Here is a 19,761-nt window from a genome sequence, read left to right as displayed (position 1 = left end):
GACAGAGCTCTAGAATTCCTCTGTGGAGATGGGAGAACCTTCCAGAAGGACAACCATCTCTGCAGCACTCCACCAATCAGTACTTTATGGTAGAGTGGCCAGACGGAAACCAGTCCTCAGTAAAAGCCACATGACAGCCCGCTTGTGGTTTGCCAAAAGGCACCTAAATGACTCAGACCATGAGAAACAAGATTCTCTGGTCTGATGAAACCAAGATTGAACTCTTGGGCCTGAATGCCAAGTGTCACGTCTGGAAGAAACGTTGTACCATCCCTACGGTGAAACATGGTGGTGGCAGCATCATGCTGTGTGGATGTTTTTCAGTGGCAGGGACAGGGAGACTAGTCAGGATCGAGGGAAAGATGAACGGAGAAAAGTACAGAGAGATCCTTGATGAAAACCTGCTCCAGAGCGCTCAGGACCTCAGACTGGGGCGAAGGTTCACCTTCCAACAGGACAACGACCCTAACACACAGCCAAGAGAACGCAGGTGTGGCTTCGGGACAAGTCTGAATGTCCTTAAGTGGCCCATCCAGATCCCGGACTTGAACCTGATCGAACATCTCTGGAGACACCTGAAAATAGCTGTGCAGCGACGTTCCTCATCCAACCTGACATTGAGAGGATCTGCAGAAAAGAATGGGAGAAACTCCCAAAATAAAGGTGTGCCAAATTTGTAGCGCCATACCCAAGAAGACTCGAGGCTGTAATCTCTGCTAAAGGTACTTCAACAAAGTACTGAGTAAAGGGTCTGAAAACGTACGTAAATGTAATATCAGTTTTTTTATTTATACATTTGCAAACATTTCTATAAAACCTGTTTTTGCTTTGTCATTATGGGGTATTGTGTATAGATTGAGTTTTTAAAATCCACTTTAGAATAACACATTGTGGAAAAAGTCAAGGGGTCTGAATACTTTCCGAATGCACTGTATGTGTTAATAATTATCATTGGCACTGACACATTATATGGATTATAATTTACTTTTATAATCATTTACTGTACAAAATATACCTCCAGGTATCAAAATGACCACGACTACTGTATATTCAAAACAACAAAGTCAAAGGGAAACAAATGCAAAGCAGCAAACGGAGAACTATGAAATAGAGGCTCATAACTCAAATACATACAATAGCATTTGCTATGAAGCATAGAGGTAAAATAAGCTTAAACAGTCGTGTTCAGGATAAAGCAACATTCATATGCACTATTGTAGTCATATAGGAATTAGGGACTGTAACATAGGCAAATATACAACTCAAGGAAACGCAGGATCAGTATTTCTTTTGGTGGGTTGTTTATTTTTAGCGATAGCATACTTATACTGGCAACTAAGACAAAAAACAACCTCTATATGCATCCAGTGACTACTCAACCAAACATGGGTATTGAAAACAATGATCAATATAAACTCACCATGAATAGACTTTTACATATAGCTTAATTTGCCTATCAAATATACACTGCTCTTTCAAAATAGATCGACTCTCTACAAAGCTATTACAAATGGAGAAATATATCTCTCCCATTGCTCTATACCACTTCTGACTATTTACATCAAATACAAAGTAGAACAGAAACATCATATTAAACATAAATTAACTAGAACGTTTCTCTTAGACTGTATGTAGCATGCGTTTTTTTAAATTCGAAAGTAGCTATACTTTTACTGTGTCACAAAATCTCCCCAGGTGTTATCAGAGAACATTTAAAACATTTGAAAATGCTGCCTTGGATTTGAATGTGACAAATAGGAGAGTTCAATCTAGGCATATTTTGAATTAGCAAAGAAAATGAACATAATTGACCTAACAATCCAATTTCAAGAATGGTTTCTGCAATCTAACTGGTTTAGCTGCCACTGGGTCTACCAACCCTCTGCCACCACCACACGCATGCTTATTGTCATGTTATGACCAGATATGGTAGAAAGTAAATGTACCGTCTCTGGTATGACCACAAGAGCATTAAACTATGGAACGCTGACTGTCAACATTCGCACGCTGTGTACCTGGAACTGGAACAATCTGAACAATTCATTTGAATGACATCTCCGTCTCCACTACATGTGCAAACACCAAGCCAAGACACTAAAGTCTGTTGTCCTTCTCATAAAAACACCTGTAGGTTCCTTTTTCTATACATTTTAACGAGAGTAGTAATACTGAATAATAATGAGTATTTTGAGTGATAAAAGAGAGAGGATACAGGGAAAACTCAATTATGATTAGTGCGTACAGGTGTTTTGTAAATATTCACAAGTTCAAAGTTCGTCTGAATACCTTCGTCTGAATAGCTGCTACTGTATGTTCAAATAAGTAGATAACATTATCAATAGGTTAGAAATAGGTCATTTAACACTGTGTTACTGCACAAAACATTTCAGATTTCAAGGGGAACTGGTGAAGACATCAAAGACGTGTCAGAGACACCTCCAAATGTGACCCTACTTGGCATGTAGAGCGGACTTGTTTAATCTGGCATCTGAATTTTTCTTTTTGGGGTGGCTGATTCCACTGTCACAGTATGACAGTGCAGTCAGTAGCCATGCAGGCTTTACCGGCAACAGACCTGGGTTCAAATACTATTTGAAATCTTTCAAATAGTTTGAGTGTTTTCTCTAGCCTGCCTGGAGTGCCAGATGGGTGTGGTTTGCAATTTTGGGACTATTGTATTGGTGCATTCAACAAACAAGCTCAATCAAGCACGGATGAGGTATTTGAACTGATTTGAAATTTTTAACCCAAGTCTGTTTGACAGTGCCCTGGGCTAAGTTAAATTCAATAAAAAAAGTGACTGTGGAAAAACATAGCTAGGACACTACTATGTGGGTGAGGTGGTGGTTAAACATAGGCTTGAAACACCGGGCTAGGGTTGACAGGCGCTTTAGAAGAGCTGAGCTTATCTCACATACTCTTCTCTCTTTAATGAGGAAACCATAACAAATAGCTATTTACAACTTGGACACAAAGTTTGAACATCCTCATCCTCACTAAAGATAGGACGAGTGGAATGATCTTTGTATTTTTTAAGTAAATGTACACTGCCGTGACAAAGTATTTGCCCCCTTTCTGATTTTCTCTATTTCTGCCTATTTTTTTATACTGAATATTATCAGATCTTCAACCAAAACCTAATATTAGATAAAGGGAACCTGAGCTTACAAATAACAAACATATTTTAATGATTTAATTAAGAAAGTTATGCAACACCCAGTTCCCCTGTGTGAAAAAATAACTGACTACAACCAAACACTTCCTGGAGTTGTTGATCAGTCTCTCACTTCACTGTGAAAGAATCTTCTCCCACACTTCCATGCAGAACTGCTTTAGCTCAGCGACATTTGTGGAATGGCCCAACAACTACAGGAAGTGTTTGGTTGGAGTCATTGCAGCTAAAGGTGGCACAACCAGTTATTGAGCGTAAGGGGTGAGTTATTTTTTTCACCCAGGGATATTGGGTGTTCCATAACTTTGTTTATGAAATAAGTATGTAATTGTTGCGTTATTTGTTCACTCAGGTTATCTTTATCTAATGTTAGGTTTTGGTTGAATATCTGATAACATTCACTATCAAAAATATGCAAAAGTTGGAGAATCAGAAAGGGGGCAAAAACTTTTTCACAATAGTGTATATTGATGAGAACATATTTGATAGTGTATGTGTTATAAATTAGTTATTGCCTTTAGGGGAATGTATCTGTCACTTCATGACTAATTTCACTTTAATTTAGAAAAATCCCTATGGTTTTAGCTATTCGCAAGACACAAGCTATTCAAAATACATAATTCTTTGATGTATTTGACATATTCCTTTAAATCAGAGGTGTCAAACTCATTCCACAGAGTGCCGATTGTCTTTGTTTTTTGGGGGGGGGTTTCCTTTCAATTACGACCTAGACAACCAAGTGAGGGGAGTTGCTTACGAATTAGTACAAGGGCGAAAACCTGCAGACACTCGGTCCTCCGTGGAATGAGTTTGACAGGTGCTTTAAATAATTCATTACACGTAGATATAATTCTATATTAAGAACATTTTTGTTAGTACTTATTTACAATATCATGAGTTAAGAGCTTTATTCAGCAATTGTGCAAGATGCAGAGGTTGCTATTGTTAAAGAGGACTAATCACAAAGACAAATCAATAGAGAACTCAACATTGATATTAGCATAATAAATACATGTAGTGAGTGTTGTATATGAATAATACTAGACATTCAAACTCAGGAGGACTAATCCAGTCCCGTTGGCAAGACCTGGAGTTGAGATCAAAGCAAATCAACAGAGAGACAGGAAAGGAATAGGACACCACAGGAGTAGACAGATTTAGGTACTCAGGTACTCTCCCATTGAAACTATGTATTCACACTCTCTTCTTAGCTTCACGAAGACACTCTCTTAAGTCTTGACATGTGTTCCCCAGAACAGGAGAGAAAATGAATCCATCTGTTGTCATCTGAAAAGCTGTGGCAGCACGTCACTTTATCTACCAATTTCAGAACATTCCTTTCACAATCCTGTGGTTTTCTGAATAGTCGCCATCTAAATATATTTTGCTGCTTCCAAGCTGTGAATTAGAGGAATGGTGTCTGATCTGTTGCTGGTCCCCTGGTAGGGTCCCAGATAGATGTGATAGGAGGGTAAAATGGAAGGTAGCGGTCTATAAGCAGACATCACTGTCTTTGTCCGTATACAGTTGTTGTCATTCTGCTCGACACCAGGTCAAGGCTCTCAACAAGCTAACCATGATCAGAAGCACAGCTGTTGCTGCGGTGACTGTCAGAATAGGGTTCCATTCTATATCACTCCCCTGAGAATGCAGAGACAAAAGGTTAGGGGTGGCTTTTAGAGACCTATGCACACTTAGTAAGGCATACAATAAATACAAATATGAAATAAACATGCACACACAAACACATTTACACTGAAAACTGTCACCAATTATTTAAATCACAAATATGTACATATTCGGCATTAAATAATTTGCTGACCTTACAACAAAAATGATCTAAAATATAACTGTGATGTCATACATGAAAGCACTGTGTGAAACTACCTACCGTCCCATGTCTGTCACTCAAAAATACTTGGTATGTTTTATGCATGTACATCTTACGATAAATGTGACTTTCTAGTTGCCACCCTCTAGCTAGCAATTACTTTGTCTGGTACCATACTGTATGTGCTGTAGCCAACTTCTCTCTGCCTTACATGACAATGAATGAAGAGACTTGGCGAAAGCACAAACTGACTGGCACGAGACTAGTAATTATCCACATGTATAAACTGGGTGGTTTGAGCCCTGAATGCTGATTTGCTGACACCCGTGGTATATCAGACTGTATACCACGGGTATGACAAAACATTTATTTTGACTGCTCTAATTACGTTGGTAACCAGTTTATAATAGCAATAACGCACCTCAGGGGTTTGTGGTATATGGCCAATATACCACGAGTAAGGGCTGTATCCAGGCACTCCGCGTTGTGTCGTGTTTAAGGACAGCCCTTAGCCGTGGTATATTGTCCTTATTTCTTAAACGTAGAGTATCAATGATATATCTCAACTCCTATGTCAACTCTGAACACCTGATCAAACCAAAACGACACAACAGCAGTAGTAACCAAAATAAAATCTCTGACAGTCTTAGTGGTCGTTCAAGACGGATTTCAACCAGCATCCGTCTTACTTTACTTTACTTTAAAGGGAAATGGAAACACTAGGTTCTAACTGTAACTGTGAATTGCCATGCTTTTGGGTTCATATTATTACATCAGTGACTGGGTAGAAACGTTTTAGAATGCCGATTTATGATGGCCTGTAATGCTTGTTGCTCAAGTGGTTTGCAGGTCATTTCTATTTTTCTAATGGTTGTGAACTCTTTTGGATCTTATTTTTCTCAGTAGACTACAGATATCTGCCTGTCCAGTGCATACTGTCAGTGCAACAATGTATCAATTAATCCAACTTGTCAAACTTTTCCCCACCAGTTGATTTAGCCTATGCTGTATTTACATTCAGCAACCAAAAGCAAGGTCGGTTCTCTAATCAAATAGGCTAATAGTAACAAAAGTTATTAGATATAGATATCATCCAGTGTGCATATTCACTCTCTTTATCATTGGATCAATGCCACTTTTGTTTTGTTTTTGGACATTCATTTCCTCCTCCAGGTTAGATTGATGTCATATTGTATTTGGGTCTCCCCTTTTCATAGTCCTATTATATTGTAACGACCCTGGGTTTATAAGCGCGGATATCGATTCTGCCTCTCGAGCATGCTTTCGGGGCACAGTCGATAGCGCGCTGGACTTCGGGACAGAGGTTGAGGGTTCAAGACCTACTTCCCTGCCTGTTTCATTACATTGGTGTCAGAAGTGATCGAACCTTTGCTTTATCTTGGCCAGGTCGCAGTTGTAAATGAGAACTTGTTCTCAACTAGCCTACCTGGTTAAATAAAGGTGAAATAAATAAAGTAGTGTAACTATCCTGGGTTTATAAGCGTGGATATCGACTGGTGCTTTTGGGGCCCCCCCTGACAACGGCGAGTCGAGGAAATGTCTGGTTGCGTATCGTGTCATATCGACACAGAAGTAAGGTAACGTTAGCTTTAGCGTTACTTTGACCATCAAAATAGTCTGTTAACCCCACTATTTTCATACTAATCTGGAGCTATTATTTTCATTTATGATGATGTTTAGTTTATGAAGATAATAGATCAGTAAAACAAAGGAACGTATTTTGATGGTGTTTAATCTATTGATCTAATTCAATTAATAGTTCTACTTTTCAGCCCTTCCAGCCTGTATTTGAGAGGAACGAGGATTGTCGGATGAAGCCCGATTCTTTTCTACTCTCAGATTGTCACGGTAATGAAAATAAAGCATTAAAAACGATTCAAGGCTAAATACAGTAGCCGTGTTGGGATTCGATACAGGGTCGGCATCGGCGAGTATGTTCATTCTTGGTAGAAAATGCCCCACGAATTCGCTACACTCTTTAATTCCTGGTGTCGCAACCTCAACTGATGAGCTATATCCTGGGCACCCCCTGACAACGGTGAGTCGAGGACATTTCTGGTTGCGACAACCAATCATATCGCCGTCTGCAACCAAGAAGTAACCAAGAATTGCAATCGCCAACCAATCCGAGACGCTGGTCCAACCAAGAAGTAACCAAGAGTTGGTTAGCTATCGACTTGGCGCAGTCGATAGCGCGCTGAACTTCGGGCCAGAAGGTTGAGGGTTCGAGGCCTGCCATTACAATATGGTTCAGACAACATAATTTTTATTAATCTGTTTGTCAGTGTCAGCAGAGTAAGCTAGCCGACTCTAAAGTGTAGTAGAATTGCATGAAATGTGTTTCGAAAAGGTCAACAAGAAATGCATCTGATATGCATATAGCCTCGGCCTAGTACTCTACACCACTATGCTCTGTCTTTTTTTGCGGCCAGTGATCGAGTTATATTATTAGCCTAAATTATGATCATCATAATCTAATCATCACATTAGGAATAGTAGGCTATGTCACATAAGTCTGCAAATGCGAGTATGCATGGAATGCTTTATTATAAAGGTGCATGTGTAACGGATGTGAAATGGCTAGCTAGTTAGCGGTGGTGCGCGCTAATAGCCTTTCAATCGGTGACGTCACGTGCTCTGAGACCTTGAAGTAGTGGTTCCCCTTGCTCTGCAAGGGCCGCGGCCTTTGTGGAGCGATGGGTAACGATGCTTTGTGGGTGACTGTTGTTGATGTGTGCAGAAGGTCCCTGGTTCGCGGTCGGGGCGAGGGGACGGACTAAAGTTACATTGGTGCCGTGACTCGGGGCGAGGGGACGGACTAAAGTTAAACTGTTACATTGATGCTGTTGACCTGGATCACTGGTTGCTGCGGAAAAGGAGGAGGTCGAAAGGGGGGTGAGTGTAACGGATGTGAAATGGCTAGCTAGTTAGCGGTGGTGTTCGCTAATAGCCTTTCAATCGGTGACGTCACTTGCTCTGAGACCTTGAAGTAGTGGTTCCCCTTGCTCTGCAAGGGCCGCGACCTTTGTGGAGCGATGGGTAACGATGCTTCGTGGGTGACTGTTGTTGATGTGTGCAGAAGGTCGCTGGTTCGCGCGAGGGGACGGACTAAAATTATACTGTTACACATGTTTATGGTGAAAATGAGCTTCCCGACAACGCCACCGATTTTAAAAGGTTGGTCTATTGCATGTTAAAAGTGATGTGACAAATCTTTAGGCTACTAGGCCCACAGAGATCACATATGAAATTAATAGGGATTCTATATGTAATTATATGATTACATCTAGGCTTTATAAAATCAAAAAAAATCTGCACACATTGGGTGTCCCATACCGGTAAGAAATGACGTCTACTTTCCCCCCTTTACGTAATTATTACATCAGCTGGTGCGTTATTTCAGAGGACGATTTGCACAGGATTCATTTTTCCAAACTGCCCCCTGTAATTCTTATTTTTTATAGTTTTTATTTTCATTTGACTCTTATGAAGGAAGCCTGGAGGTTTTTAATTCTATGTGTGAAGATATGTCTATTCAATAATAGGCTTTCCTGATAACTCTGCAACCACAGTAGACATCCCTCCGAATGAAAATGCCCCCCCCCCCCCCCCACCCATCTTGCTGATGTGAATTGCTGAACAGCACACTTGCACTTGACGTGCGTTTATGGATGAGAACGTAAACTTGCCATTTTCAAAGAGTTTAGCTCAATGGGAAACAGCGGATGTCCTGCTTTGCTATTTATTGCCTACGTTTACAGCCAGGGCAGAGCCGGTGCTAACGTACCTCCTTGCCTGTCCAAATAAAATATTGATAATTTATTTGACTGAGACAGGCGCTGTCAAAAGGACCCATCATTGTCAGATAAAGCGTCCGAGCAAGCGAAACAGCGTCTCTCTATCTCAGTATGTGTAGCCCATGTATCTGATGCTGTCTGGACTAAAAGAGTATGGCATGACATCATTTGTTGACCAAACCACATCAGATACATGGGGCTACAAGACAGAAGGGCGCTGTTTTCAGTCGATCTGATGCTATTTTGGACTAACGTGCGAAGGTAACCTATTACTACTAAGTTATTTGTTTTACAATCAGATGAAAACACCATGACTGGTTGTGTTCATGCCACATTAACAGTCAGGCTAACACATTTGTATAGTTACACGTCGTTACTATAAAACCCACAATAGAACTGCTAAAGCAGTCATTTGGACTGCTCATGAATGTAAGGAATGTATTACTGTCCAATTTTTAAAGTCATGCCCCACTCTGTCCTTGCCATTGTTAGAATCTTAATATCACAAACAGAACTGGTGTTATAGACAGTTTTAGGATGGCATGTCATATATGGTTTTCCCCGTTGCCCCGCCTTCTCTCGACATTAGGGCCTGATCCCCTCCTTCTCCCGATAGTTGATGATGCCAAACTCACTCTGATTGTCTGCCCAGTCATGTGAAATCCATAGATTAGGGCCTAATGAATGTTTTTCCATTGACTGATTTCCTTATATGAACTGTAGCTCAGGAAAATCTTTGAAATTGTTGCGTTTATATTTTTGTTCAGTATAGTAAGAGTACATGAAGTAGGCTAAAGTATGATGGGGAAAATGGAAGTGAACTATGCATAATTATGTAATCACCGATTGTGAATGAAGAACAGGGCGGGCCATTATATTGTATTGAACTATTCTAATTATAATCTCAAAATGCTATGTACTATATCAGTCTACTCTGGCCTACTTGGAGTACACAGTGCATCATTTACAATGTCACGAAGACCAAGACGAATGGATGCACTCATTTGCGTTTCTACAAAATCTGAATGAAAACAACTTCTGATGGAGGGGAAGAAATGAATCATGATGACTTCTCTGTTGAGTATTCTTCTGATTCTGAGCCTCAACCTGAATCTACACCTCCGGTTGGAGGTGTAGATTAGGCTTCCTAAGCTAAAAAAAAAAGCCTGGGCTGTCTGCACTGTGTAGGTGCCCACGCCACCACCAAATGAAACGGTGAGACAGGCGAGAGGATGGCCGGGTTTGGAATAGAACAAGCCGGCGAAAATTCGACGGGCTATTATCACCACAAATGTCATCACTGAGGGAGCCGGCCCGACATCTCAAGCAAGACATGAAATCAGCCGTGCACTCAACAGCTTTCGTCGTTTCGGCTATGTGACATGGACATGCTCCAACTGTTCGTTTACTTTTTTGACTGCTGTCATATCAACACTTATATTCATAATGCCATTATTGCTTTTGTGATGATATTCTCCATTATCAAGCACACTTGGTGCTTGTAATGATGTTTAGGCTACTGATGTTTTTGTACTTTCACTATGCATCTTACGGACCGTACTTCTTGGTGGTTGGGGTATTTATTTGTATTTTGTAGTTATAAGAAGAAGCTTATACCGGGTTCCAACACCAATGCTTTCTGTTTCATAGTTGTAACAAAGGCAAGTCCGCAACTGGCAGCTTCATTAAATAGTACCGGCAAAACACCAGTCTCGACGTCAACAGTGAAGAGGCGACTCCGGGATCCTGGCCTTCTAGGCAGAGTTGCGAAGAAAAAGCCATATCTCAGACTGGCCAATAAAAAGAAAATATTTAAAAATGGGCAAAAGAACACAGACACTGGACAGAGGATACTCGGCCTAGAAGGCCTGCAACCCGGAGTCGCATCTTCACTGTTAACGTTGAGACTGGTTTTGCGGGTACTATTTATTTTGAGCTGTGCTAACATAAGTGCAAAAGGGTTTTCTAATGATCAATTAGCCTTTTAAAATTATAAACTTGGATTAGCTAACACAACGTGGCATTGGAACACAGGAGTGATGATTGCTGATAATGGGCCTCTGTACGCCTATGTAGATATTCCATTAAAAAATCTGCCGTTTCCAGCTACAACAGTCATTTACAACATTAACAATGTCTACACTGTATTTCTGATCAATTTGATGTTATTTTAACTGAATTTATTTGCTTTTCTTTCAAAAACAAGGACATTTCTAAGTGACCCCAAACTTTTGAATGGTAGTGTATGTCTACATAGCCTAGGCCTACTGTAGCTAATATTGAATATTGTTTACTTTGAAGTTTAACAGGGCTTAAGCTATATTGCACAATGGGCATCAAGGTTTCAATGCAAATAAATCTTGTATTTCACAGTAATTTTGCTTAAAGGAATAATCAACCCCAAACCACTAATTCCTATTATTTACAGTGTTCAATAACTAATATGTGAGAACAACATTTTTGGCAAACAAATGTTTCTGTACTTATAATAAGATTGGGAGCAACATGTGGCGGCAGGTAGCCTAGTGGTTAGAGTGTTGGGCCAGTAACCGAAAGGTTGCTAGATCGAATCCCCGAGCAGAAAAGGTAAAAAATCTGTCATTTTGCCCCGTCATTGTAAATAAGAATTTGTTCTCAACTGGCTTGCCTAGTTAAATAAAGGTTAAATTTAAAAAATGAAAATCGTTGTGGAAATCTGTTGCAGATAAATTGACTTCAAAACCCGCAGTGCTCTCTCTCTGGTCAAGCTTGCTAGCTGTGCAGCTAGCTAACAAACGTAGTTACACACAATTATCATGATGATGTAACACGTTTCATTTCTAGGGTGGAAACCCTTTAATATTTGGATGTGAGAGCTCTCACTCCCCTTACTGTACTGTACAATAACAAATCAACGTTCCAAATGTCTGGACCCAGTCAATGAAGTTGCAGCTTGCGTCATTACCATGGCAATTTTAATGGCAGGGCCTAGTCAAATTAGCATTGGCTCCGGAAAGAAATATTCAAAGTTATTCAAAGTAGCAGTTTCTGTATGACAAACACCCAGAACATGTATTTAGGGTTTGTTTAGATTGTTTTATATGGCCTAGATTGTAAAATGCTTCCATTCCCCTGCAAGTTACTTTACTTTAAGATAGGGCCTTAACTTTATGTACAGTACCTATCTATATGGACATAGCAAAGTGCAGAGGACCGACAGACAGAGAAGTATCCTTCCTCCTACCTTGCTTTCTGGAACGCCAGCTCGGACAACCAGCACCAAACCACTCCCAATATTACAATCATTCCTATGAAGGGGATGGAGAGAACAGGAGACTCAGACGAATGGATGTTGCTCTGGATTAGGGGAAGAAAAGGGGGGAGGGGGTGGATGAAGATGGAGGGGCAATGGAGAGAACGAAATAATAAATGAGTGGAGGGCAAAAACGTTTACATATGGACACCACAAATCACCCAAATGAATCCAAAATGAAACATGATATGGCCTTGCTATGAAGGGGTAGGGGAGTTATGGTATGGACTGATACAAATAGGGTAGGGATGGAAAGCTCGATAGATAGATTCCGTCAAAGTAAGCCACCATATTTTTTCAAAGATTTTAAGAAAAAAATTATGAAATATATTAGTACAATGCGTGTGATTATTTATATGCATATGTGACTGAAATTGTCTGTGGTGACAAAACAAACAACAAACACAAAACAAGATGTTGAAACGCATGGTGAAAATCTCCTAACTCTTTCCTCATTCATTGGGGCTCTCGAGTGGTGCAGCAGTCTAAAGCACTTCATCTCAGTGCAAGAGGTGTCACTACAGTCCCTGGTTCAAATCCAGGCTGAGTCCCAAAGGTCGGAGCACAATTGGCACAGCATCGTCTGAGTTTGGCTGGGCTAGGCTGTCATTGTAAATAAAAATGTGTTTTTAGCTGACTTGCCTAGGTTCAATAAAGGTAAACATTTTTTTTTTTTTTTATAATTTCCCATGTCCACGGTAAACACATAAAGCGTGTAGACATATGGTACAAAGCACAGGGACAGTATTTGTAGACTGGGACAGGTAGACAGTTTGACACAAGGGATAGTGCTGCCATAGGGAGGGCATGACAGACAAAGTGGAGGGCAATTTGCAGTGCCACATACAGACAGAGATCATGATTTTAAATTGTATTAAATTGAGACTTTTTTGTCAATGGCCTACACACAATACCCCGTAATGTTGAAATATGTTTTAGACATTTTTACAAATTGATTAAAAATTAAAAGCTGAAATGTTTTGAGTCAATAAGTATTCAACCCCTTTGTTATGGTAAGCCGAAATAAGTAAGAATTGGCTTGACAAGTCACATAATAAGTTGCACTCTGTACCTCCTGGACTCTGGACCTTTTTGCCCGTCCATGACCATTCTCTTGCCTACCCCTTTGGACTATTAAACATTGTAAGACTCCAACCATCTGCCTCCTGTGTCTGTATCTGGGTCTCGCCTTGTGCCTTGATACATTTGTACATGCAAGGCTCCCATGTATAAGTGGCCTTGGTCTCAATGGGATTTCCCTGCTTAAATAAAGGTTAAATAAAAATATTTCAACAGTATCTATAAACAGACACAGAATGGGTGTGATGTGTGTGCTGTATTTCTTGTTTTCATTTGTGTAAACTTGAACGTTTTTGTAAAACACAACAGTCAAAAATCTCAAGCAGAGAAATGTTGAAGTCAGAAAACAGTCAGAAACAATCAGAACAAACCCCAAAAGCCTCCTGATAGACATGCAATATACCGTTATTAACTCCTATCACTATGGTGACACCTGACCTCTAACCCCAGTGTGACCTCTCACCTGCCACCCTCCAGCCAACCTCTCGAGCTCTGCCTTGCAGTGCAGTAGCTCCTCCTCCAATTCAGCCCTCTCCCTCTGGCTGCAGTCATACAGTTCCTGCAGTTCCCGCAGCTCCGTCTTCAACCCATCACACTGAGGGAGACAGAGTAGAACATAAAGGATCAATCAATCACATTTATTAACAAAGCCCTTTTCACATCCAGAGCTGTCACAAAGATCTTCACAGTAATCCGGCTTCGACCTCAAAGAGCAAGCAGAAGCACAGCGGCAAGAAAACACTCCCTAGAAAGAACAGTTGTTGAACACTTCAGAACAGAGATTCATCCCGACACATTACAGGCCAGGTCTGTAAATTGTGTCGTAGTCCATTACTGCAGTGCCTAATAATTTGTTAGTGATTGTGCAGCTGCTGCTCTGTTGTTTTTCTTTGCCACTGATATGTGTGGCTTTTATCATTATCTTCAGCGCAACTCTGAATCTGACTGGTTAAAACTGCTCCAATAGTCAGTGAGCATCCACTACTATAGTTACTATGGTACAGTCTGGTGCCTAATATACCTGTCTCTGTACCAGCGAGGCCTTCCCCTGCCTTTTTCACCTGGTCCCTCAGAAAGAAGATCTCACCAAATCTTCCTTTCCTGACCCATCCAACAGACTGTACCGTTCTACTACCATAACGTACCTGTCTCTGTACCAGCAAGGCCTTCTCCTCAGCCTGTTTCAGCTGGTCCCTCAGTGAGAAGATCTCCCCAAATCCTCCATTCCAGCCGGTGGGGGTCATGGGCTTTCCGTCGAACGAGATGTTCTTCTGGATGGAGGCGTCCACAAGGCGGCAGTTGGTGCCTGGGCTCGTAGACTGGCACTCGACCATGGTCATATAGCTCTCCGCCATGCCCCCCACCTCTGTGCCCACGCCCACTCCTGTACCAGCTATCTCACCATCCTTCAGGGATAGATATGCACTGTTGGAGCTGGTGTGGAGCGAGAAAAGATCAATCACAAAGGGGATTAATCACAAAGGGGATTAAGAAGGAGAAGAATATGAATTGATGTGGTGAACAATTAAATCTTAAGCTTTTTACTAAACTGAACAAAAATATAAACACAACATGTAAAGTGTTGGTCCCATGTTTCATGAGCTGAAATAAAAGATCCCAGACATTTTCCATACACACACAAAGCTTATTTCTCTCAAATTTGTGCAAAAATTGGTTTACATCCCTGTTAGTGAGAATTTCTCATTTGCCAAGATAATCCATCCACCTTGTGCTGGGGACAACAAAAGGCCACTCTAAAATTTGTAGTTTTGTCAAACAACACAATGCCACAGATGTCTCAAGTTTTAGGGAGTGTGCAATTGGCATGCTGACTGCAGGAATGTCCACCAGAGCTGTTGCCAGAGAAGGTTTATTTCTCTACCATAACCCGCCTATCCAATGTCGTTTTAGAGAATTTGGCAGTACGTCCAACCGGCCTCAAATCAAATCAAATTTTATTGGTCACATACAAAAGGTTAGCAGATGTTAATGCGAGTGTAGTGAAATGCCTGTGCTTCTAGTTCTGACAGTGCAGTAATATCTGACAAGTAATCTAAAAATTCCCCAACAACTACCTAATACACACAAATCTAAAGTGGTGAATGAGAATATGAACATATGGATGAGCGATGGCTGAGCGGCATAGCGAAGGTGCAATAAATGGTATAAAATACAATATATACATGTACATGATATGAGTAATGTAAGATATGTAAACTTTATTAAAGTGACATTATTTAAAGTGACATTGTTTAAAGTGACTAGTGATCCATTTATTAAAGTGGCCAGTGATTGGGTCTCAATGTAGGCAGCAGCCTCTCTGAGTTAGTGATTGCTGTTTAGCAGTCTGATGACCTTGAGATAGAAGCTGTTTTTCAGTTTTTCGGTCCCAGCTTTGATGCACCTGTACTAACCTCGCCTTCTGGATGGTAGCGGTGTGAACATGTAGTGGCTCGGGTGGTTGTTGTCCTTGATGATCTTTTTGGCCTTCCTGTGACATCGGGTGCTTTTGGTGTCCTGGAGGGCAGGTAGTTTGCCCCCGGTGATGCCTTGTGCAGACCGCACCACCCTCTGGAGAGCCTTGTGGTTGAGGGCGGCTCAGTTGCCGTACCAGGCGGTGATACAGCCCGACAGGATGCTCTCGATTGTGCACCTGTAAAGGATTGTCAGGGTTTTGGGTGACAAGCCAAAATTCTTCAGCCTCCTGAGGTTGAAGAGGCACTGTTGCGCCTTCTTCACCACACCTTCTGTGTGGGTGGACCATTTCAGTTTGTCTGTGCTGTGTACACCAAGGAACATAAAACTTTCCACCTTCTCCACTGCTGTCCCTTCAATGTGGATAGGAAGGGTGCTCCCTCTGCTGTTTCCTGAAGTCCACGATCATCTCCTTTGTTTTGTTGACGTTGAGTGAGAGGTTGCTTTCCTGACACCACACTCCGAAGTGCCCTCACCTCCTCTCTGTAGGCTGTCTCGTCGTTGTTGGTAATCAAGCCCACTACTTTTGTGTCGTCTGCAAACTTGATAATTGAGTTGGAGGCGTGCATGGCCACACAGCCGTGGGTGAACAGGGAGTACAGGAGGGGGCTGAGCATGCACTCTTGTGGGGCCCCAGTGTTGAGGGTCAGCGAAGTGGAGATATTTCCTACCTTCCTACTAGCACAGCTGGCCCTTGGCTGTACACAGAGAGCTAATAATAATAATATGCATGTCAATCTCTCCTGGCTGAAAGTGCACCGAGCTGTCTGTCTAAACTACTGGCACACAGCTCAGACACCCATGCATACCCCACAAGATATGCCACAAGAGGTCTCTTCACAGTCCCCAAGTCCAGAACAGACTATGGGAGGCACACAGTACAACATAGAGTCATGACTACATGGAACTCTATTCCACATCGAGTAACTAACGCAAGCAGTAAAATTAGATTTAAAAAACAGATTAAAAAAACACCTTATGGAATAGTGGGGACTGTGAAGCAACACAAACATTGTGTATAGCATACACACTATACATTCACATGGATTTAGTACTGTAGATATGTGGTAGTGTTGGAGTAGGGGCCTGAGGGCACACAGTGTGTTGTGAAATCTGTGAATATATTGTAATGTTTTTAAAATTGTATAAACTGCCTTAATTTTGCTGGACCCCAGGAAGAGTAGCTGATACTTTGGCAGCAGCTAATGGGAAAGCAGCAGCTAATGGGGATCCATAATAAATACAAATACAAAATACCTTCACCACCTGGGGGCGGTCCGTCAGAAAGTCCAAGACCCAATTGCACAGGGCAGGGTTGAGACCCAGGGCCTCCAGCTTGATGATGAGCTTGGAGGGTACTATGGTGTTGAATGCTGAGCTGTAGTCAATGAACAACATTCTTCCATAGGTATTCCTCTTGTATAGATGGGATAGGGCAGTGTGCAGTGTGATGGCGATTGCATCATCTGTGGACCTGTTGAGGCGGTATGCAAACTGAAGTGGGTCTAAGGTGGCCGGTAAGATGGAGGTGATATGATCCATGACTAGTCTCTCAAAGCACTTCATGATGACAGAAGTGAGTGCTATGGGGCGGTAGTCATTTAGTTCAGTTATCTTTGCTTTCTTGGGTACAGGAACAATGGTGGCCATCTTGAAGCATGTGGGGACAACAGACTGGGATAGGGAGGGATTGAATATGCCTGTAAACACACCAGCCAGCTGGTCTACGCATGCTCTGAGGACACTGCTAGGGTTGCCGTCTGGGCTAGCAGCCTTGCGAGGGTTAACACGCTTAAATGTTTTATTCATGTCGGCCACGGAGAAGGAGAGGCGCAGTCCTTTTTAGCGGGCCGCAACGGTGGCACTGCATTATCCTCAAAGCGGGCAATGAAGGTGTTTAGTTTGTCTGGAAGCGTGACGTTGGTGTCCGTGACGGTGACGTGTCTGGTTTTCTGTTTGTAGTCCGTGATTTTCTGTAGACCCTGCCACATACGTCTCGTGTCTGAGCTGTTGAATTGCGACTCCACTTTGTCCCATTTCGCTTGTTTGATTGTCTTGCGGAGGGAATAACTACACTGTTTATATTCAGCCATATTCCCAGACCTCTTTCCATGGTTAAATGCAGTGGTTCGCTCTTTCAGTTTTGTGCGAATGCTGCCATCCATCCACGGTTTCTGGTTAGGGTAGGTTTTAATAGTCACAGTGGGTACAACATCTCCCATGTACTTCCTTACAAAGACACTCACAGAGTCAGTGTATAGATCGATGTTGTCCTCTGAGGCTGATCGGAACAAATCCCTGTCCGCTTGATCAAAACAATCTTGAAACGTGGATTCCCATTGGTCTGACCAGCTTTGAATGGTTCTAGTCACTGGTACATCCTGTTTGAGTTTCTGCCTATAAGATAGGAGCTAGATGGCGTCGTGGTCAGATTTGCCGAAGGGAGGGCGGGGGAGCGCTTTGTATGCATCGCGGAAGTTAGAGTAGCAGTGATAGAGTGTATTACCCCCTGTGCGTAGTGCACTCAATATGCTGATAGAATTTAGGTAGCCTTGTTCTCAAATTTGCTTCGTTAAAATTCCCAGCTACAATAAATGCAGCCTCAGGATATATGGTTTCCAGTTTACATAGAGTCCAGTGAAGTTCCTTTAGGGCCGTCTTGGTATCTGCTTGAGGGGGAATGTACACAGCTGTGACGATAACCGATGAGAATTCTCTTGGGAGGTAATATGGCCGGCATTTGATTGTAAGGAATTCTAGGTCGGGTGAGCAGGACTTGAGTTCCTGTATGTTGTTATGATTACACCATGAGTCGTTAATCATGAAGCATACACCCCCGCCCTTCCTCTTCCCAGAGAGGTGTTTATCTCTGTCGGCGTGATGCATGGAGAAGCCCTGTGGCTGAACTGATTCCGACAACATATCCCGAGAGAGCCATGTTTCCGTGAAACAGAGAATGTTACAGTCTCTGATGTCTCTCTGGAAGGCAACCCTTGCTCGAATTTTGTCTACAAGAGACTGGACATTGGCGAGTAGTATACTCGTGCACATCGCCCACCGTTCCCGTCTACGGAGCCTGACTAGGAGGCCGCTCCATCTGCCCCTTCTGCGGCGCCGTTGTTTTGGGTCGGCTTCTGGGATTAGATCCATTGTCCTGGGTGGTGGTCCAAACAGAAGATCCGCTGGTCGTAATGTTGGTAAGTTGACGCCGCTCTTATATCCAATAGTTCTCCCTGGCTGTATGTAATAAGACTTAAGATTTCCTGGGGTAACAATGTAAGAAATAATACATTAAAAAACTAAATACTGCATAGTTTCCTAAGGACTCAAAGCAAGGCGACCATCTTTGTCGGCGCCATCTCTGTCACAACCCGCAGACCACGTGTAACCACGCCAGCCCGGGAGTTCCACATCCGGCTTCTTCACCTGTGGGATCGTCTGAGACCAGCCACCCAGATAGTTGATTAAACTGTGGGTTTGCACAACCAAAGAACTTCTGCACAAACTGTCAGAAACCATCTCAGGGAAGGTAATCTGCGTGCTCGTCATCCTCACAAGGGTTTTGACTTGACTGCAGTTCGGCGTTGTAACCAACTTCAGTGGGCAAATGCTCACCTTCGATGGCCACTGGAACGCTGAAAATGTGTGCTCTTTGTGGATGAATCCCGGTTTCAACTGTAACGGGCAGATGGCAGACAGCGTGTATGGCGTCATGTAGGCGAGCGGTTTGCTGATGTCAACGTTGTGAACAGAGTGCCCCATGGTGGCAGTGGGGTTATGGTACTGTATGGGCAGGCATAAGATGCGGACAAAGGACACAATTGCATTTTATCGATGGCAATTCGAATCACCTCATGTTTCAGCATCATTATGCACGGCCCCATGTCACAAGGATCTGTACACAATTCCTGGAAGCTGAAAATGTCCCAGTTCTTCGCCTGCATACTCACCAGACCAACAGATGCATATCTGTATTCCCAGTCTTGTGAAATTCATAGATTAGCGACTAATTTATTTATTTCAATTGAGCGATTTCCTTATATGAACTGAAGCTCAGTAAAAAATTGTTGCATGTTGCATTTGTATTTTTGTT

The 19,761-nt window shown here is 42.2% G+C and overlaps 1 protein-coding gene across 6 annotated transcripts in view; it reads right to left on the bottom strand.

The window, feature by feature from the left end:
• Positions 1-1,284: 1,284 nt before the first annotated feature.
• Positions 1,285-19,761, bottom strand: part of LOC139540391 (coiled-coil domain-containing protein 136-like) — a 55,118-nt gene continuing 36,641 nt past the window's right edge. For 4 of the 6 annotated variants that reach the window (XM_071344183.1, XM_071344184.1, XM_071344186.1 and 1 more), the window contains 4 exons: positions 14,339-14,627; positions 13,657-13,788; positions 12,045-12,157; positions 1,285-4,813 (listed from right to left, as the gene is read on the bottom strand). In XM_071344183.1, coding sequence (XP_071200284.1) covers positions 4,801-4,813; positions 12,045-12,157; positions 13,657-13,788; positions 14,339-14,627 — 547 coding nt within the window. In that variant the 3' untranslated portion in view covers positions 1,285-4,800. The remainder of the gene's footprint in view (positions 4,814-12,044; positions 12,158-13,656; positions 13,789-14,338; positions 14,628-19,761) is intronic. The other 2 variants (XR_011668185.1, XM_071344185.1) reach the window with 2 other exon arrangements.

This window comes from Salvelinus alpinus, chromosome 15, assembly GCF_045679555.1.
Source record: "Salvelinus alpinus chromosome 15, SLU_Salpinus.1, whole genome shotgun sequence".
Taxonomy (NCBI): domain Eukaryota; kingdom Metazoa; phylum Chordata; class Actinopteri; order Salmoniformes; family Salmonidae; genus Salvelinus; species Salvelinus alpinus.
Note: the sequence above shows the minus strand (reverse complement) of the source record. Positions and strands in the feature narration are given on the sequence as shown.